The 22,783-nt window shown below is 38.1% G+C and overlaps 1 protein-coding gene across 4 annotated transcripts in view; it reads right to left on the minus strand.

Moving 5' to 3' along the window:
- nlgn1 (neuroligin 1) overlaps window positions 1–22,783 on the minus strand; it is a 382,894-nt gene that overhangs the window by 210,122 nt on the left and 149,989 nt on the right. For 3 of the 4 annotated variants that reach the window (XM_044199635.1, XM_044199633.1, XM_044199634.1), the window contains 2 exons: window positions 19,844–19,903; window positions 10,973–11,125 (listed from right to left, as the gene is read on the minus strand). The exons of the other annotated variant lie outside the window; for it this stretch is intronic. In XM_044199635.1, the coding sequence (XP_044055570.1) occupies window positions 10,973–11,125; window positions 19,844–19,903 (213 nt within the window). The remainder of the gene's footprint in view (window positions 1–10,972; window positions 11,126–19,843; window positions 19,904–22,783) is intronic. 4 annotated transcript variants of the gene reach the window in all.

Below are 22,783 nucleotides of genomic sequence, written 5' to 3' on the forward strand. Positions count from 1 at the left end.
CGGCAGATTTGTGGCTCATGCTGATAACCAATCAGATGGCTCGTGTCGTGCAGGGCGGACGACCCCCGTTAAGTCTTAAATCACATTTTCTCGTCATCGTTCTCTCCCTCGCTCTCTCTGTCTTCTTTATTGCTTGTTGATGATGGTTTTATTTGGTGCCAGCAGATAGTATGGTGAGTTCCTCAGCAGGCTGTGGAGAGGCTGACTGAATGGTTGAAAAGCAGGCTTACCTGGAACTGCATCAGACCAGTGAATAGAATAGAATGAGACACTTATCTCTGTGAAAAATAAAAATACGATTTTTGAAAATATCATCACACAACTGGTCCACCCCCCTACTGCATATGTAGTTAGCAGCGAATAGAGGTGTTACACACCACACACTTTGATCCTGCTGCTACACGTGTCCATCTGCTGTAAAAGCCCCACTGAACACACACAGGCAGTCACATATGCACACAAGCACATACACTCATGCTCAAACATTCATTCACACACAAGTAGAGGCCAAAGATTTGATCAATAAATAACACTGTCACTGGCTGTTCTGTACACATACAGAGATTGCTACACATGCAGTTTGCAGTGAGGTAACTAGTAATAGCTTGGTGTGGAGGGATGCAATCTTTGTTTGTTTCTCTACCCATCTGTCCATCTGGCCCCTGCGCCCCTGTCCAGCCAATCAGCTTCTATCCAGCCTCTAGCCAATCAGCGAGGCCCTTTGACCACAGCCAGGTCAACAGTACTTGGAGTTGACCAGTTAAGTTAAAGTACTAATGCCACACTATCAAAATACTCTGTTACAAGTATAAGTCCTGCACTGAAAATGTTACTTAAAAAGGAAAAAGTAGTAAAAAGTAAATGTAAGACTAAAAGTAAAAAAAAAAAATCTTATACTTAAAGTTTTGAAAGTAAAAATATTCAATGCAGAAAAATGGCCCCTGTGACTGTTATGCCATTATATATTATATAATTAGATTACTCATTACTCATAGATTAATGTAAAAGCAGGATATTACTGTTGAAGTTGGTTGACATGGAGCTCATTTTGAACTATTTTGTATAAAACTGCACCTAATGATTATTTTCATTATGGATTCATTTGCTGATTATTTTCTCAATTAGTCAATTGATTGTTTGAAATTCTGAAAATAGTGAGAAATGCCCTTAGGATTTGTGAAGTGACAACTTCACAATTGTTTTGTCCAACCAATAATAAAAAATAAAATATTAAAAATAAAGTAAATTAATCAAATCAAATAACTTATTAATCAACTAATCGTTTCAGCTGTACTTGTATATACTGTTTGGTAGTTTAATATATAACAAAACATATTTTATAAGCTTTGTATGTTTTGTATGTAAAATTTTTTATTTGCGACATAACTACACAACTAGCTGTCAAATAATTGTAGTTATTTGAAGTAAAAAGTACAAAATTTCCCTCTGAAATGTAGTAGAAGTAGAAAGTGGCATGAAAAGAAAAGGCTCAAGTTAAATGGACTGTACTTGTAGAGCGCCTTCCGACTACTCAAAGCGCTTCACACTACATATCACATTCACACACTGATGGCAACTGCTCATCAGTTCAAAGAAACTATCTCCTTCATACACACTCACACACAGAAGGCTCAGCCCTCAGGAGCAATTTTGGGTTCAATGTCTTGCCCAAGGACACTTCAACATGTGGGCCTGCTATACCACTTAGCCACAGCTGCCCCCTGTTAGTTAAATAAGCACAGATACAGTTTGTAAGTTAAGCACAAGTACCTCAAATTGGTACAGTAAAGTACAGTACTTGAGTAAATGTACTAAGTTACATTCTGTCACTGCCACTTGGTTGCACCAATACAAAACTAACAGCAGTTGACTTTACAAACCAATATCACACAAACCCCACCATTTATTGCAACCTAGCAAACTATCTTGCAATTTGCACAACACATTGGTTTCATTATTGATTAGAGATGGATTAAAGAAAGCAGACAAAATGCATGCAAAGGTAATGAAAGTGTGAAGAAAAGCAAAAAGAAATACAAAAGGGAAGAGGTAAAATAAGAAAAACAAGGACTGGCTTAGAATGAAAACTCATATTGACTCTAATGACTGGGCAATGTCAATATAAAATGCAGAAATATGTAATTGCAGCAACTGTTGCTTATTTTCTAAAATACATTTCGATTTTCCTAGTGGACTTGATAGTTACTTAAACTTGCTGTATGAGTTTTCAGACCTTACAGGGCCAATTCTGGCAGTTGGATAAGTAAAGGTAGAAGGTAAAGCTTACAAGTAATTATAACACTTTTTAAACATAGTTTAGTTAGAATATTTCAGATTAGTAGAATTAGTAGTATTTTTAGTAGAAACTGTTTGCTTCAGTTAGTAGATTTGGTGTTAGTATTTTTAGTATATACAGTATGTCATTTCATAGTTTAAGAGCAGGGCAAAGAAGGAGAAGTTATTCAAGTAAAACGAGGTAGAAACGGATAGGAAGGTGATGAATTTGTTAGTTCAGGGATAAAAAAAGCAAGCACTGGCCACTGGTTTTATTTAACCAATTTGGCGTCACAGAGCATTTTGTGTCTTGCAGAAATATTACTGCATGCCTTTTTGATAGAATATCAGACAGGACTTTAGCATTTGTATTTACTATTTAACGATGACCCTAATCTTTCTCCAACCTTTACCAAGTGGTTTTAATAACTTGAACTTAAAAATATCACTATGTAAAGAATTTTGAAAGTTTTGCCTGTTTACACTGTGGCAGACTGGGCTCTGGGTAGATTTACAGTAAGTAGTCTGTCCAGAGCCTGGCGGGTTTTGGAGTAATATTATTCTTGTACTCAAATAAGTTTTGGTAATTCCAACTACAGATCAGCGATTTGTAAAACATGAAAGTTTATTCTAGACCTTGGATAGTAGTTCGAAAAAACAATCTACTAACCTTTTCCAAAACTTTCAACCTCATCACATGGTCATCATCAGCATATGTTGCATGCAAGCTTGGTAGCTCATATAATTTAATCCATTGCACATTTAGAACTTCATCGTCCATGTTGGCTTGATGAACTTTCATGCTTACCTTTACAGTAAGCCAACATGGACTAGTTAAGCTATTAGGTGGCCCTTTTGAATTGGGATTGTTTTATCAAACTACTAATTTGTACTCTGAAATTACAAATTGTTGCGCACAATTTGTGTCCCTAAATGATGCATGTGCATGCTCTGCAGGCTGCTGGTTTGGAGCACTGGCACCTTTTTATTCCAATTCAAGCACTGCCATTATGCCTTTTGAAACATATGGCTGAATGAAACCAGCAACAATTGTATGTGCATTGACGGATTGATTTTAGGAATCGTCCTTTGAGAAACTGTGTATTGAAACCAGACAGTGGCTGTGGCCATGTATAAAGCATTATACATGAAGCACGCATATTATTGTGTGCATAATGTTGGGTTGGTGGCAAGTGGCACAAGTTGTGGCTACAGACACCTGGCGCTGTGGAGCGTGCCCAGATGGTCTGTTGTCCCGGCCTCTGCCAGATTAATCCGATCCCTGACGCATCGGCAGAGCTGCTGTAAACCTCACCACGCCAACCCCACTGTTGCCAGATCACCATTAGCATAGCATAGCTTCCACTGGCATTGCAGCCCACTCACTGAATGAATCAGGATGCCAACGACACTGAGCCAAATGAACAGGACACAAACAAACCGAGCAATAGCAGACTGAGAGAACCACACAATGGCCAGGAGATTACTACATGCTGATGATACATTTAAACACACATGCACACAAACTGTAGAGCCTGTCGATGTTGAATGTCTTGGGTGCAAAAACAGAAACATAACAACAAAGCAAAGCCTCTATGCTAAAAACATTTTGGTTCACAAAATGGCTTAATAAAGTACCTGAGGACTGAGGACTCTCACAAAATAGCTTTTAACATGTAAACAGTATATGTGTCATTTTAAAAGTAATACACTGAACACAAATTGAGAGATGAGAGATTGGTAGCCTCTGTCATGCACCAGTGTTATTATTAATGTTTCTTCAGGTTAAGATCACATTTTCTTCCTCTTGTATCTTTACTGAGGAGAATGAACCAGTTGGAAATTATTTTCACTCCTTCCTTTTTTCACTCCCTCAGATATCTGACGTTGCCAGAAACTCTGAAAGCTTTGGCTTTTAGGAGAAATCCATTTGATTTCTTGCCACATCAGGCATGGAATTATCCCAAATAAAATGCATTATAGAGGGCAACAGAAGCTGCCAATTGTCTCAGTGAATTCCTATTGTCTTTACAGTTTCTACATGACTGAAGGTTGCAGTATTTACATCTTGTAAGCATACCCACAACTTTGAAAAAAGTCTGTATTCAAAAGATTAAGGGAAAGCTGGTCTCAACAATGGTAGAAAGAGAAAGACTTTTAATTTGAATCCCGCTGTTTGGAGGGGGAGTAATCATTACTCTCCCTCCAAATAACTAATAAACCACTAATGAAGACTCCGGTGAAGCACTTTGTTTAAGGGTTCAGACCCATTCCATGAGATTCTGAGCGAGCTGTGTCAGGGCTACTAGCAAGGAAGGATGCAGACAAGGAGGGAGGGGAGGTAGAGAGATGGCAAAGAGGCATAGAAAGAGTAATAAACCCAAATCATTGGAGCATTTGTTTCAGGGAGAAAAAAATTAATAAGCATGAAAATAATAGTCCTCAACACTTAGCCAGCAGGACGAAAACTACTGGGAAAGAGAAAGCCCAATTACTGTGGAGGGAGAAAAGGAAAGGAGATATATGAGAGAGAGAGTGGGGGAGAGATAGTAATATTTGGAAAGGGTAAACATTAGGGATAATGCCTGTGTGAGAGGAAATGCACCTCAAGCAAACACGCAATTCTAATTTGGATACATAATAGCCATGCTGGCTGATGTACAGTATGTGTGTTTCTGAGTGTGTTCCGCATGCTGAAAAAGTATACATGCTGTGAATTTTCTCCGCATTTGGACCATCATTGGAAAATGGGTCGTCCACCAATTGGAAAGTCGGCGGTTCGATCCCGGCTTCTCCCAGCCCACATGTCGAAGTGTCCTTGGGCAAGACACTGAACCCTAAATTGCTCCTGAGGGCTGTGCCATCGGTGTGTGAATGATTAATTAGTTTCTTTGGACTGATGAGCAATTAGCCTCTGCCATCAGTGTATGAATGTGTTTGAATGAGGTGAAGGTGATATGTAATGTGAAGCACTTTCTAGAGAAGACTAGAAAGGTGCTATACAAGTACAGTCCATTTACACTAAATCACTCCGCAGACTTTGTTTGAGCTTGTACCATAGAACAACCTTTTGTAACTTTTTTAAATAATCATAGGGTTCTTAGAGTCATTAAAAATCTGCAGGTACATACACAAAAACTCTACATTGACTGATTTATAATTAATTATTCAGTAATTATCATATTAATCAAATTGCATCAGATCAATCAATTGTTTTTGAGACATGTATTTTTGCATCTTGTTTCCTGGCTCTGCCTGTTTGTTAGTCCTTTTCTTGCCTTTTCTCAAGCTAGGACTGTTTAGACGTGATTGTGGTGATGAAAGCAGGGGTGAGGTTTGAGAAGCAGTGCTGTGCAGAGAAATGGATATTTTACTGGCCAGGTATATCTTAAAACAATCAGAGGCTTGATGAATTGGCTGAATGGCTGATGTATGGCTGGAATGGAAGGGGTATTTGGAGAAGGTTTGAGTCAGGGAAATGCACCTCATCAATCAGCATGATTAAAGGTTTTGGCTGGGCCGAAACAAACTCAACACTATGAGGGCCTGGCCTTAAAGGCACAGTCTGCTGTTTGGAAGTACAACAAACAAGCCCTATGGAGGTATGGGGTTCATGTATTGGCAGTTACAATCAACTTTTGTGGTTTTGACTTGTCAGAACACCACCGTATGTTGGTGCAGTAGTAGTATTCTTATTTGGATTTACTAGATTTTAAACTGCCAACAACTCGGTTCCACATCTTCCTAATTGTTCAACAACCACTATTTTGTTATATTCATTGAGGACAGAATTGAGAATAGCAAGGTGTTTAGAGCAAGACGGACCATTACATGAAAATATAATGACACTACCATCAATCGCCCTGCAGAATAGCACCATGTGTGAATACTGTATGAGGATGATATAGTACTTAGTTTCTTAGTTTCAAAATAAAACCAACCCTACAGCAGAGTGGTCCATTATAAACCAAGGACGAGTGACATGACGGAGACAATAAATACTTTCCACCCTTAATAATGACATTTTGACAACACTATGTTCCATTAACATCTCATCCACCCACAGGAGAAACTCCTAATACATTAAGCACACACACACATGTTCACACACACCCATGGACACACACTGACAGTATTATACTATATACCTGCTGCATGGCCAAAACCATTGTAGCCAAGGCCCTTAAACGATAAATACAGCTTCGCATCAGCAGCTTTGCATATTTAAAGCCACTAATGGCTTCCTGCAAAGCGCTGGCTCTCAGACACACAAACACACACTAAGCAAAGGAGAAAAATCAATGGTGCAAGAGTAGGGAGTTCTGTCAGCAGAGCAGCATCTCCTAGCCACCAATGTCAACTACACGCTTTAACCAATGGAGACTAACTGGCCAGCTAGAGAACATAATAATGAGTCTGGGAGACAGTTGAAAGTTATTAATGAAGGACTCTATACTACTTTCTAGTCTTTTAGTCGAGGATCTCAAAATCTCTTTTTGAGATGTATAATACCTTGTGGGTGCTTGTGGATAGGACCCACCTTAAATCATTTATTCATTCTCATGCATGGTCCGCCCTGGTGTGCCCTTTTAGGAAAAATGACATCTGCCTAAGGGTGTTTTCACAAGTGGGCCAATCTGAGAGGTTTTCTAGACCCAAGGTCATTTTCCAAAAGAATTCTGTATGTTTGGTTATTGAGTGCGAAAGCAGTTTTCAAACTGTGGGCCCAGCAAACTCACTCTTGGTTCCACTACAAAATGTGGTGTCTGCTTCAAGTGAGCTCTGTCCCCTTCAGTCCACACCTAATGTTAAAACCAACCAAGCCATGCACTGATTAGTTGAACAACGTGATTGGTCATCATGACACATAAACATCATCTCATATAATACCTCATTTGTTGGTCCATTTATGTAGCTAATATGGAGAAAAACATAGTTTGCAGTGTTTTTCATAAGATGGGCCTCTCTAAAAGTCTGTACTAGCGTAATTTTATAAAAACACATTTTGTCAGGTTGCTGCAAGAATGGGACCACAGGCACAGAGACCACTGCACTAAATATTCATCCAGTGAAACCCTGCATTGTTATGAACCTTACTAAATGGAAATGGACCTTGACTGAAGGTGCGGCTGGATTATGACATGCCACACATCTAAGAATGACTGATTTAATGTTTTTTGCTAAGACAAAGCCTGAACTATCGTCTATGTTTGTAGAACTTGCACATTCACCAAGGTAAGAAGGGTGACATATGTGTGGTCATTAATAAATGTTGCACAATCAGTTCACAGTTTGGAGGTTTCTTGCATGTGGAAATAAATTAATGTAATGACCCCCCCTCTGAAGAGATCTGAAAGAAAGGAACCTGGGTACGGACTTTAGTATCTGGACCAAGAGTGAAAATTTCCAGGTAGATCCACATTCTTTGGAAGTCAATGGCAATATCTCAAAATAAGTACTGAGACAATGTTAGGGAATAAATGAAACTTGAATTAAAATGTTATTTTTTACTTTACACAATACTACTAAATGTCTTGTTAAGATGGGTATTTTTGGCAGTGTAGTTACTTACTGAACTCATTTATATACTTACTAAAAACTGGATGACTGACTGGAAAGCCTAGCGGTTATGAGCCTTACACATACTGTAGATGAGAACACTATATCCCTGCCACTCACACACATATACACACCATTGCATGTTTGGTGAGGTAAAGCCGTATGTTTTTGTCCATTGCCAGGGGGGTAAACACAAACACATAGAGTCTAATCTGAGAGCAAACAGCAGCGCCTCATGTTAACCAGCAGGGATACAGTTTCCCTCAACACCATGAGGCCTGCAGCAGTTAAGAGCTCGCACATCAGAGAGAGAGAAAAAGAGAGAGAGAGAGAAAAAGAGAGAGAGAGACCTGATTCATAGACCTGGGGATCCTGTCACGTCTAAAATCATTAAAACCTATACAATCTGATTGACTGATTGTTGTTTTATTTTATATTGTTCATCCCTTACGTTGCTTGTCTTTTTGGCATTGTCGTCCACTTTTGCACTTTTTGTGATGTCTTTAATATGTAATAGGAAGATGGAATTGGTAAACATATGCTCTAGATATTCAAAACTTAAAAACATGTTGACACTGACATTTCAGTCCTTTAGTCTTTATCTGTTGCATGGTTATAGGGCTGCCATTAATATTTTTTTTCATTATTGATCAATCTATCAATGATTTAATTTATTTATTTATTAGTATGTTTACAAAACATGGCAAAATAGTGTAAAATACTGATCACAATCAAACCAGCAGTCCAAAATTCAAAATTATTCCATTTCCGATGATAAAAAACACAGAAAAGCAGCATTCTCACATTAGAAGCTGGAACCAGAAAATGTGTGGCACATTTAGTTAATTAATGATAATTCATTTGGTAATTACTGTTGATTAATTTTCTGTCAAACAACAAATTCGTGTCAGTATCACTGTGTAATGCTTCTGGCCATTATCATTTAGCTACAGCAAATGTCATGTTTAACAGGCTCAGAGGTTTGCAGTGTTGCTTCACAAGAGGAAGGTTCAGAATTCAAAACAGTTGTGAATGTATGTATAATTTTTTTCACAGTATGTACTGCATCACCATCTATATACAGTACGTCATGCATGTGTTAGTCCTGCACACTAGGACTCCTGCCCCCTCATTACCCTGAAAAGGAATAAGTGGGTATTGAAAAGGAATTAATGATTGGTAACTGCAGATGATGGAGTACTTTGTTTAACATCCACTTTTGTGGTTTTGGCAGAGTTTGAAGGTTGCTGAGGGGGGTTGACAACCCCCTCCAAGAGACGTGAACCACAACTGCTCCGCTAGCATCTACAGCTGGAAAATTTCTACTTAGTTTAAGTTTCTATCACCTTATTTCTAGCTGTCAGGAGACTTAATATCAGAGTGTTTCATCAGATTATATGCAAGAAAACATTAGGCTTTTCACTGATACTGCAGTTCAGACAAATAAATATAAAGGTCATGTAAAAATGATCAGGGTCTGAATAGCTGATGAGAGAACACAGCGACAATTCAGACCACCTGCAGAGAACATTAACGCTGTGTTTCATGTTCTGGTTCTGTTATCAGCATCTCAAAGAATCACCTTTAAGCCTTTATGGTCATTCTTCATATGAGCAGGCACACACACACAAATATATGCACAAACACATATCCCAAGACCATCTGTATTTTAGTTGTGTGAAAGGCCTATATCTTTATTCTGGTATAGTTTAATAAGAAATGAAAAAAAAAACAAAAAAAACAGCCACCGAAACAACATGGAAATGGAATCGGTTCTTTCCATCCAAACAAATGACATAAAGCATAATCTCATTTAGGACGGAGGCAGCAAACCTTTGTTTCCGTCATGTGTTGCAATATATACCTGCCCTCTGGGTAAGGCAGTGACATCCATACACAGGAGAAAAGGAATTAGGAATTAGACTGATGAGAAGAGATAAGATCGAGGAAGAGGAAAACAGAGATAGGAATGAAAAAGGGAAGGGATTGAAGATCAGAGAAGACATTGCCATGATAGATTAAAGGCTACTAAATATAAAAAGGAGACAGGAAGGGTAGATGCATGTAAGCGTGGCAACCAGGCCAAATCCCACAGACAAATAGACGGCTCTACAATGGAGATGTCATTTTAAACACATTCATGTGTCAATACAGCAACGACTCGTTAAGTCCCAGCAAACATTTTGATGTCGAATAGTTTAGATATGGATATGAAGTCTGTCACTACAATATTCTGTGTACATCATCAAAATGAAAGCTGAGATATAAACAAAATCACAACATAAATGTTAACATATGTCCTATATTAACAGTCCGCACTGTACATCTGACAAACAAAAGCAATATACCAAAAATATTACAGCAAACTGTTGGTATCATCACACACTGCAGTGGACAGTATTATATGATAATCTGCTTGACAGATGGTGAAAGTTAAAAAAAGAAAAAAGATTACATGTTATTTTTAAGTCTACTTTGCCTTTGACCTTCCTAATAACAAAAGAGAAGAACAAATCACAACCAAAAACCTCAAAGATTAAAATCCAACCTTTGGATAGAAATGTCTGAATTGCAATCAACAAAGAAGTTGAGAGCAGATATCAGCTGCAGATACCAACTTGAACCAGTTATTCACAAAAGCGACCAATGAAACCAAGTGAGGAGCTTGGATTCCTATTAAAGAACCAGAATCACATTTAGCTAAACTCTCTGGAATATCACCAGCACATGGAATCACCAAGAATAGACAGAAGGAACGAGGGAAATAACAAAGCAAGGAAGACAGAAAGAAAAAAGAAAAGCAGTCCTTCAACTTTAAAATTCTAGCAAAACTGTGGAATGTAACCAGCAGCAACACACTGAAAGAAGTTGACGCAAATAAATAAATAAAGAAAGATGTTGAAAGATTAAATTCCTATTCCTTCATAATAAGCTAAAGTCCTTGGAAAATACCAGCAGCAGCACATGGAATAACCAAAAGAGAAAGACAGACAGACAAAAATTTGTTGAAAAATCCAATTCCTAGTTTAAGCCTTCATGCTAAGGTAATGGAATCACCAATGAAGGAAGGAATAATAAAGAGAGAATGGATATAACATGAACAATGGTTGTGTATCATACTGTACAGCAGGATCCTTACCTAGGACGCCCAGCCGGTAGTTGACAGTTATGACAATCACATTCCCATAGCTGGCCAGGATGCTGCCGTCAAACATATTCCCAGTTCCTTCCATGTAGGAGCCCCCGTGGATGAAAACCATCACCGGCTTGGGGCTTCCACTCTCCCTAATGTCTGGAGGAGGGGGGATGAATAGGAAGAAGAGGAGGAGGTGGAGACGGCAGAAGGACTGATTAGATGACAGATTGAAGGTGACAGCCAGAAATGCAATTTCAATACTTTAGGGGGCTTTGGCCACCTCTCAAATTTATTTATTTTTTCTGAGTAATTTGGGCACACTGGCTTTTTAAAATGGAGACCTTGTTAGTTTGAGGCGTCAAACCATTTGTTTTCTACATGAGAATGTGACATGTTTGTGGTGATTGTAAAATGTTGTATTATTAACCTATTTTAAATTCCATATATGTGTTAATGAAACAGGATATTTAATGTGGCGAGTTTTAATTTTCCTCCAGGCAATGGACTGTCAACATGAGAGTGGCAATCTAAACTGTCATACCATGTTGAGGTAAAACTTTTAACGATTAATCTGGAAGAAAAACTAATAAAAAATGGCATATTAGATTTGACAATTTTATGAAAAAGCACTGCTTTATTGAAACTTAAATTTGAATTCAGGTTAGCACTTCACAGTTGTTTAGCTGAAGGGAAATGTTTGCCTTGATTTTGTGAATATAAATGCATGTGAGCACTTACTGGCAGCAGGAGAAATTAAACAGAACTAAAAACTGAATGCGACAGTTGTCTTTTTAAATAATTTAAAGGGTTTCGTTAATGTGAAGGACAGGATGTTGATTTAGCTTTTAAATTATAGCGCCATCATTTCCATAATTAGAGTGTAATAAGACAGTAGCTATATAAAATATGTGGTAGATGATGAGTTGTCACACTGAAATTACTTATACTGCAACAAAGCAGGAGGCATGCTTCTATTAACAAAGGGATATTTCTTTTAATGTGCAGTTGCATCTGTCAAATATGATGTCAAGGTAAGGAGAATGGTGAGCCCACTGTTAGCATCAGAATTAGCCATATTAAAATGTGTTACATCTGGCTGATTAGAGTGGAAGAAAGGAGGGCTGTATTGTAAAGCTTTAGCCCATGACATGGTTCTAATATGGGTTGGGTTGTGAGCAAAAAGGATGAGAAGACTTGGAGAGATCTAACAACATGCTGCAACCCACTTTCAAAACAAGGTTTCACTTTCATCTTCTGCATCCCAGAGATGAAGCTTTTCATCTCCATCAGTACATGCAGCAGCACAGATCGTTTATCCCACTGATGTTTTATCACTGAGGGACTCAGGTCCAGAGAGAGATCAGTGAGTCTACGCGGAATAAAAAATTAACCAAGCAAGAAAATAAAAAAAAAAGTGTTACCTCTGAGACAAGAGAATAAATTGTCTCGATTGTGAGGGGAGTAAGAGAGGCACAAGGATAGTATTTGGGTCTGATTTTTTTCCTACGGTGTGTTTAAAGTACTCACAATGCAGGGGGTAGACAAAATAACACCTCCGGGAAAAACAACTCTGAAGGAACTTAATCACAGTAACAAATGCTGCTATGAAGGCTCAATTATGCTTTTACATTATGTAAAAGTGACCCTTAAAGTACTCTTCTTTAAATAATGTACATTAGTAAAACTATCACAATGACACTATGACTTGTTTTATTAAAGCACTGTATTGGGATAATAAGAAAACTACTCTGGCAAAAAATAATATTTTGGTGGGTTTGCTCTCCATTTTACCTTCCTTGTGTATGAGTAAAGATAATACATTACTGAGGAAACAGGATATTATGCAGCACAAATTAGAGGCAGAAACTAAATATTACAGTGCGTCTATATACTGCTACTGCAGAAATAGTTTTCTTCCCAGCAGAGAATATAAAATAGACACAGGCTTAAAAAAAATTCAATTGAAAAAAGGGAATGGGGTAAAGGGAAACAAAAATCTAGCGGGACATTAAAATGAGGCACATCTAGGTAAAATGCTGTCTCCTTGTGTGTGTGATTGTGTGCACGCTATGCTTGTCCTTTCCTCCGTTTCTCTCGGTGCAAAGCTCATTACATCACTTCTATCATTCTCTGTCCTTTGTAGTGGGTTTTTTTTTCCCCCTAGTTGTTCTTCTTCCTCTGTCGCAGCAGGCAGTGGCCACAATGTAGCGGCACATCATAACTCTCCGCTGGAAGGCTTCCAGAAAAGTCTGACAAAAAAGGTCAGAGGATTAAGGCAAAAGTGTTTGTGTGTGTTTCTGTGTGTGTACCTCACAGTACTAATATGTGTGTAGCCTGACAAAACAAGAGGACGGAAGACAAATGATGCAAATGATAACAATGAACAGTACTGGTAATGGTTGGATTATAATTCTATAATTCTGTAATGTGATAGTTATGATGCCAATAGTTAACTGACAGCCCCGATGATGATAATGTTGACAATGACGACAACAGTGGTGGGGATGATGATATCGATGACACTGATGATTACGTTAAACATGACAGTGATAATGATATTTATTATAATAATAAAGTCAGCCATTACAGCGATGCCAATGTTGACAATGATGATGGCAACAACCATGACGATGATGCTGATGTTGATGATGATGATGGCAGCCATGATAGTGATGATGATAACGATGCTGATGATGTTGACAAGCATGTCGATGAAGATAAGTTTGTTGTTAATGATGATGTCAGCCATGACAGTTATGGCAATGATAACAATCACAACCATGATAGTGATGATGATGCTGATGGTGTCGTGGCAACGTGATGGTATTGATGATGTCAGTGATGATGATGGCAACAACCATAATGGCTACGTTGATAATGCTGAAAATGATGATAATAATAGTGTTACCTATTACAGTGATAATGATATTGACAATAATGATGACAGCAGACAACCATGATAAACTAATGATAAAGACCACCATGGTAGTAATGATCATGATGATCTCACAACCATGACAATTAATTTAATAGTGATATTAGCAGCTATGATGATGGTGGCAATCATGACAATGATAATGATGTTGATAACATTGATGATAATGCTAAATACATTATGATGGTGAGGATGATGTTGATGATAGCAACAACTATGACACTGATGATGCTTTTGAAGTCACAGCCATGATGATAGTGGTAGCAGCCATGATGATGTTGATGACAGCAGCCATGATGGTGCTGCTGCTGATGATGTTGATGACGACGTGCTCATGGCAACCACAATGGTAAGGATGGTCATAAAGCCATAAACAACCATAAAACTGAAGGTGATGTTGATGATAGCAACAACCAATGGTGATGATGATGGTGACAGCCACAACAGTGAAGATGATGTTGATGAGTATGATGATATCCAAAGAGTTGATTACAGTAAAAAAAAAACGAGGATGTTAATGTTGATGATAAGGACAACCATGGTAATGATGATGATTATGAGGAGGAGGAGGAGGAGAAGGACTCTTATGATTGAGAACATTATTTGTTGATTATAAATATAAATGCACCTGGGTTCTAACCAAGTCTTTATATATTAATGGTGTATTTTTACAAGCAAACACAATATGGATGATTCCTCATATCCTTATACTCTTTGTAGAAACTGTATGATATGACACTATTTCTTGTATGTGCATGTGTGCTCTAAAAGTATTACCTGAATATATTATTTCCTCAGCAGCGAGATACATCCAGCTCAGCTCTTAGAGTCGTTTCTTTTTGTTCAGCTCTGAAGGTCTGCGGTAATGAGGTGAGGTTAGGATAAAATTGTCTTTGCAATGTTTGAACATTTGATGGATTTACCTGAATTTACCTGGATTTACTGGCTAAAACAAGTCTCGATGTATATTGAACACACTGGGTTTTAAGTTTATGCAATCCAGCTTGTTCTCATTATGGTTTCCTGGCATCCTGTATTGGCTTCCACTGCAAGACAAAAAAAATCCTCTAAACCCCAGCCTCTCCCTTCATTTCCCTAACTTATGAATTAATCATCATTCAGCTGATTGCAAATTGTATCTCTTTCCATCATCCTCTTGCTTGAAGTGAGGTAATGGTGTATTTGGAGTGATTACTGGAACATCCAATATTCCCATGATTATTTGTAATATCAATATGTCCTTTTATTCCTCTGCTTAAAGTAACTTTATATGATTTCAGTTTTCAATAAAGGTGTTTGGAAACAGGCGGGAACATCCATCTGTCCTCCAGCGTTTTTTCACAGTGAGCAGCGAGATGAAAGCTTGCCCTATAAAATGAGATGCAATCTTGTAGTAATTTGACAATTCAAGCTTCCTAGGGATGACTGTGGGTGAGGGAGAGTTTGTCAGAGGACAGGTACAGTGCCAACATGGAGTAGATCATTGCTTCCTCGAGGATGAGGTTATGATCAAAAAGATTCGCCCTGCTTTAGATTTCTCAGAGCAAACCCTTAGAGATGCCCCCGGGCTGTTGCAACAACTTCAGTATCCTCTCCCTCTGCCGGTGTAGAGGACTTATCAAACCAACACCAGACACAAGGAGCAGAGGTGTTCTTTATCCTGGCTTCAGCCTTTTGCTGCAGAGAGCAAAGCCATGGAGACTCTCGGCAAAAGCAACAGGAAACAATATGAGGACCAGTTGTGAACACCAATACAAATGCTTCCAGAGGAAATGCTCCTGTGTAATCAGTGCAGCTGTGCTGATGTAACTCAGAGTACATATCCACTGGCATGTGTAAGATGACATGAGTACGAGCATGTAATGGCATGCAGATTTGATGGCATATTTACTTCTGCCTTTGCATAGCATGATTTGCATTTACATTTGCGAATAGGAGCTGATATTTTCAGGAACTGAACTTTTGGCTGAAATAATAGATTGTCATATCATATCATATTATCATATTTGCTTTTTCTGCATTGCATGTCATCATAACCTATATGTATATTTGAGCTATGATGCTGCTCTTGATAACAGAAACATTCAATGACTTGTTGTGAGACTGCCCTGCTTTCCAATGCCTAAAATGACCTCTGTTTATGTTATGCTGACCAGTGACCTCTTGCAAATTGGAGTGTAATTGCTGTCCTTTCTAAGACTGAGTTCATGTTCATGGAGTTACCATAATTACCAATTTCAACTTGTAAATACTGTAATGTTCAGGTCATAATTCAACTGGGGAAGCTCTGATTTTTCAGATCAGACCGGGAGCTTAATAACACGTATGTGCCAGAAACCTAATATACATGCCTACCATCAGCCAAAGTCAGTTGTTGAAGGTAATTAAACCCAAATTTAATAGATAGTGAATAGATATAGTGGAATTACTGTAAATATTTTAACCCCTTAAACAAAATAAACTCTGATTTCGAGGGTACTGACAAGCAACCTGTTTTGTTTAGGTTCAGAATGAGGACTTGTTGGTTGCACGTGCGAATGTCATGAAGAGAAGGCAGGATTTTTATCAAGTCCTTGATGAATTGCCATGGCTGCAATGCAAAGAGCTGTTTACTGCAAATGCAGTTTATTCGACTTCACATTTCACTAGAATTCAAAGTGCTCGCTAAAGCATTAGGCTTCTCTGCAGTAAACTCTTTTTTTTTGTAGTTTCATATTGGTAGATTTAGTTTTTGCATTTTCCTTTACTTTGTCATTATAGCTTGGCTTTTTCCCTCCCTGTTATTGATGATTTTAATCAAACATCAATTGCTGTATTTTCATTTATAAGATGGTAAATAGTAGTGGTGAAGGAGGTTTCACTTTTACTCCTTGTATGTGATATCAAGCAGCCTCAATAGCTGTCACCAAATGTCACCAGCTGGAGCTTTTGGGTGAGCTGCATGCAACAAGGTAACACATTACCCAGTTGATGTTTTATCATCCTTTCCTCGGTTCCAGTATTGTCCTCATGCTGTCAGCAAAATCTATATCCTTGTGCCCTCCACACTCAAAGTAATATATCCATAGTGTACAGCAAGATTAATATCTCACAGGTATTGCCATATAATACTTTATATAGGGTAACAGGGGCCCCACAAGAGCCTTGTAGATACCACAGTTCACGACATCTCCACTTCTGTATGCCCACTCCAGCAATATTCGCTGTAAAAAAACAACAACAAAAAACGGAGCTTCTAACAAATCCTCAGCTCTCAGGGACTTTCCTGTTTACATCTCTATTCCCAGCACAAAATGATTACAAAGACCAGCTTTACTGAGTATAAAGAGATTGTAAAATCCAAGATTTGCTGAGTGGGAAGGGGTGGGGAGGTTAGGGGATGTCCTCATTGAGTTTGCATCTACAAGGCGACAAGCGGTCAAAGGTTAAGAGCATCAAGAATCGCTGGGGGGGATGTGAGCTGATCAGAGTTGCCCGGATGGGGCAACAGAGTGTGTGACTGTGTGGGTGTATGTGTGTGTTCTGGAGCATATTTTCCTCTATATTAAACTGGATTAGTTGTCTGCCCTGCATCCTTTATCGAGATAATACTTGAAGCCTGTTGGGATTTCATTGAATAGATCTGTGTGAGCTGTGTGACTCTCTCTAATCTTATTGGGGTGTGTGTGTGTGTGTGTGTGTGTGTATGTAAGCTCTCAGAAAAACTGAGTGATGGCACAGATCAAAGGGATCCGGATGCTTGTGAGTCTTATTTGGATGTAACTGCTGTTTACTTCGTCACATTATACAGTAGAGGTCCCTTATTAAGACTTTCTGCCTGTCATTAAAGTTGCACTGCAGCAGCCTTGAGGGAATATGACTCTATCTCAGGGTTTTTATCAAGGACATTTTATTCCTAATATGACTTTTCAAAGGGCTGCTTGTTTATGGCAACTAAGCATTACGTGTTACTGAGATGAATGGATTTCCAGCACACTGTCTTGGCTTTCAAACAACTCTTAATTTAAATATGAAGAGGAGCAATTGCAATGTTTCAGTCCTATAGTCTTTGTCGGGTATCCACTGGATCCCTTTAGTATTCCTTTTCATCAGTATATGCCCAATACTCATATAGGATAAATGCTTTAAAAGCACCAACAGTACAGGAAATGTTAATGTATTTTTATTGCATTTTACCTGTGTTTCAAGGCTTTACCGTCATGCGTGCGGAGCATATAAGCGGCTTTTACAATTCAATATATTGTTATATATTAAATGAACCAACAATATATAAAGCAGTTAAAATGTATTCCACCCTAACCAGGTACACCATTTAAATGCATATTAGTGCATCAGTAATAATAAAAAGAATCATTCATAGAATTTCACTGAAAAAAATCTTAGCACAGAGTTCACTTTTCAATAGCTTTCAGCCACAGCTTGTGGCCTCCAGCTGTTAGTTGACAACTGAGCAAATCATCTGCTAATGGAAGCCACAAGACGTGGCTGAAAGCTCCACAATAAAAATTCTGTAAGAGAAGATATTTTATCAAATTATAACTACTATTTCCAAAGCCATAAAATGAACCTTCAAGGTCAATATTAATTGAAAGGAAATTAAGTAAAGTACAGGAGAGGGGCTTTCTGCATAATGAGTACTTTTACTTTTGATAATTTAAGTGCATTTTACTGATAATACATTTGTACTTTTACTTCTTAAGTACACTTTTGAATGCAGGAATTTTACTTGAGTTTACATTGTGGTATTTATAATTTTACTTAAGTAAAGGATATGAATGAACAAAATGAATGAACCACGTTTTTACTTATTTACAGCTTTGAAAAATATGTTGTTGCAAGGGAAAGGGGATAACTGAATACATCACCTACATAGTTATAGGCTTGTAAGTCTACTTCAAAATTTATAAGATCATCTATGTTACCATGATCAGACTTGATAATTAGCTCCATGCTCTCTTTCCTCTTGGCTTCAGTTAGTACTCACAGAAAGATTATTATTATGTCTCTCAAAATTAAAAAAATTGAAAATCATGGTATTGACAGAAGCCGTGAGTGGGCCATCGCATTACCCTGTGATTTAAACTGAGTATTTATGTATTGATTTGATTATGTGTTTTCCAAAAAGCATTAAAATGGAGAGCCCAGATGATCACTTAAAGCCATAATGACAGCAATGTCACATGAAATCAGCTCCACCCAAATGCTAACGAATCCACATTTTATGTAGCTACCAAACCACCAATTTGGCAGCTTGGGATTGAATCTAACAGCCACTGCGGGTTGTTGACCAGAAAGTTAACTTCACATACTGGTGTGTAGTAAATTAGCTCCGACTTTGCCCTGTAGGAGAGGAAACCATGCCAGGAGAGATAACAACCCCCACATCTCTGCACCAAGAGAAATGCTTACATTGATTTTTTCATGTTGTTTCAGACTCATAATGTACTAAGGTTATTGGTTTGACGCCCAAAATGTGAACAGGTCTAAGTGTTAGTATAGGTGTAAGCCAGTTAGCCAACAACTAATCTTTTGAACATGATCTGATTTTTATAAACGAGACGAATTAAAAGAAAAACATGCAAAATGTGTTAAGAGCTGGCTGAAGGGTTAATAGTTACTTGATCTGCTGGTGGGATGCAACATAGAAAAGGAAAGAAAAGGTAAAAGAAACAGCAAATCCAAGCAGAGAATCTATGTTACAGTATTAATATCAAAGAATGGTGGTAGACATGTAAACTTTAGACATCAAGCTGAAAAGGACAAAACACATCCAGCCCAAAAAGAGAGTTTACGAGTAAAGAGCAAAAAGAAAATGTCCATCACTTTCAAAAAAGGACAAGAAATGTAAGAAAATCAAAGAAGATAAAAATTGGAGGAGAAAGGGTAAGTTTGGTATCCCTTGTCATGCAAATCAGTTTGGCATCAGGGAGAAAAAATACCTTCGTCGTCCGTGCGGTCATTATCACCTAAATCATCAGTGTGTTTCTTTGTAAGGGGACCTATAGGACCAAGAAGGAGAAGATGGAGGAAAACAGGGTGATCAAGAACACACACAGCCTTCAAAAGATGCTCTCAAAAGATAAGAAAGTATGTCAATAATTAAGGTTTCTATAGCCCCTTTTTTGGAAAAATCTTCACACTGACAAGGAGACTGGGTAAACATTACCACAATGCCCACTTCACATGTTTACAGTAGGGATTTGCTGTATATGAGTTTCATTTAAGAAAGTTAAGGAGCAAGAAAAGAGGGAATTAAAAAAAAAAGATGTGAAAAAACATTAGTTCTCTGTTGAAAATGAAGACTTAACTGAGGATAAACCTCTTAGGATCAAAATACATAAACCTCAGTGCATACAGTAGCATCAATTATACATATCAGAGACATTATGTTAACATTTAGAAATGATCACTGTAGCAGAGAAAAAGGCAGGGGCTGTAAAAGAAGTAGCATTTTTAAGAGCAGAGCACTCAATAGAAGCATATGACAAACTCCCCCTGTTGTATTGTGGGCCGAAACACACACAGACGCGCATATCCAATGTCATGCATAGATCGGACTGCAGGGGCGCTGTTGTGAAGCATAGCTATCATCAGAAAATTTGAATGACAGAAAGATCTATAGATGAGAACAGCAGATACTGATATCTTTACTGATTTTTCCAGTGTGAATTCGCGGTTGTATAAAAAAAAAAAAAACTTATTTCAATACTTACACTGACCATTATTGTCAATAAAGGACAAGGAATAAATGAAGGAACAAAAAAACAAAAGGAAGGAATAAAGGAACATTTTGGGAAATACGCTTATTCACTTTCTTGATAAGAGTTAAATGAGAAGATCGATACCACCCGTATGTGAGTATGGTAAATATAAGGCTACGGCCAGTTAGCTTAGTTTAAGATGGTAAAACAGCTAGCTTATGACAGGACTCCAGGAAGTCACTGGCACAAGATTTGTTACCTTTGGACAAAGCTCTGCTGACTGTTTCCCCAAAGTGCCAGTCTTAATGCTAAGCTAAGCTAATCGACTGCTGGGTGTAGCCATATATTTAGTATACAGACATGTGAGTGGCATCAGTCTCATCTAACTCTCTACAAGAAAGCAAATGAGCACATTTCCCAAAATGTCAAACTATTTCCACATGAACTGTGGTTATTTTGCTGACGCAAAAGAACTGAACTTGAGACAGGCTAATATCCTTTTAGTACCTGGTGGAACAGTTTGACAGGGGAAGTGGTCAGCTGCTTCTTTATTAAAACCAACACATTTTTATGTCTTTTGTACACACATTTACATAAACACATGCTATCTTAAACAAAAGTAACAAAGACAAACACACATACACACACCAACAAAGAACACACCCGCAAAGGACACACAAAGAGATACACACAGATGCTACATAACAGATTTGGAAACATGCAGGCTTGAAATAAAGTATGTATGCTAGCAGAGTGCATGACATGCAGAAACACATACTGGCAGTGCTTCAACCTTCACACACACACACACACACACACACACACACACACACACACACACTTAGAAAGCAATGACATCACATGTTGTGATGCCACAGGGCTTAAAATAGCCATATACTGATGAGGAAATGACCACTCCAATCATTTCCAACTACCTTCATTAGCCACAGCACCAAATAGCCAGCAATTGTATGCAAATCTACTTCAATTCCATTTGACTTCATAAAACTGATATAGCAGTCAATTTCAACATGACAAAGGTTAAAAGGCACCCTATGTGAATAATCATGATGGTGAAAAATGGCTCTGACTAAATGGAGAAAAATTTAATAAAAAATCCTAAGGCTGTGTTGGTTTGAAAATATCTGTTGATGGAATAGAGAATGGGAGATGAATCACTTTAAAGGTTTAAGATACTTTTAGTCAGTAGCTCATTTTGATGTGTAATAATTCCTCCATCATTCAACATCCTGGTGGTTTATTTTAAGGCCAGCCATTTCTCTGGACATGTAAAAGAGTTACTTTACTCCGTTACATGTACTTAAGTCACTTTTTTGAGTAAATTGTACAGTCGGAGTAGTTTTAATGCAGCATGCGTTTTACTCTTGAGTAGACTTTTAGAGAAAAATCATTACTTTTACTCTGTTACATTTGGATACATCCATTGCCCTAGTTTCATTTATTTATTATTGTTTGCATTCATGCACATTCATGTTAAGAGGCATGGTCAGCTGGTCCCAGGTCTGCTGGCGCTCTGTTATCCAATCGCAGCCATGCCTCCACATGACTGTTCAAAGCAGCATAATGGCTGAAGCTACAGCAGGATTAACGTTATGGCTTTCAAATAGCGCTAACAGCTAATATTTACAGACGAATTAACAGCGCATAATGCAGAGGGCTACGGTTGTGAACGCTGGTCTGAAGTCAGTACTGACACTAAGCTGACAGAGAGCAGTAAGTGTGTCTGTTGTGTCAATGCTAATAAGTTTAATAATATATACACACAGTATATCATGCTTCAAAATTGCTATTGCTATTGCTACTCCTGCTTTCCGCCGTAATGTAGCCTAAAAATTCGAGCTAACGGTGTGCGAACGATGTACATTTAACTAGTCGCGCTCACTGGTGTAGCCGGATGAAGGGAGACAGAAAAGTGGAGACCAAATTGTGCGCATGACATGACCGTGGACATGACTGATGTGATGTTTCAACCACAGGCGGTCTTCCTCAGGTGAAAGTGAAGAAGTGAACACACGTGTATTTAATAGGCAATTAATGAGGAAACATCACAGCATTATCTCCTAACGAGCCTAAATGAGTCATTTTATATGAGACATTTTCAGAAAGATAGGAGACTGATTTGGCCACTTCTCTAATCTTATTGCCGTCAGGTGAGTG

This window comes from Siniperca chuatsi, linkage group LG6 (assembly GCF_020085105.1).
Source record: "Siniperca chuatsi isolate FFG_IHB_CAS linkage group LG6, ASM2008510v1, whole genome shotgun sequence".
NCBI lineage: Eukaryota > Metazoa > Chordata > Actinopteri > Centrarchiformes > Sinipercidae > Siniperca > Siniperca chuatsi.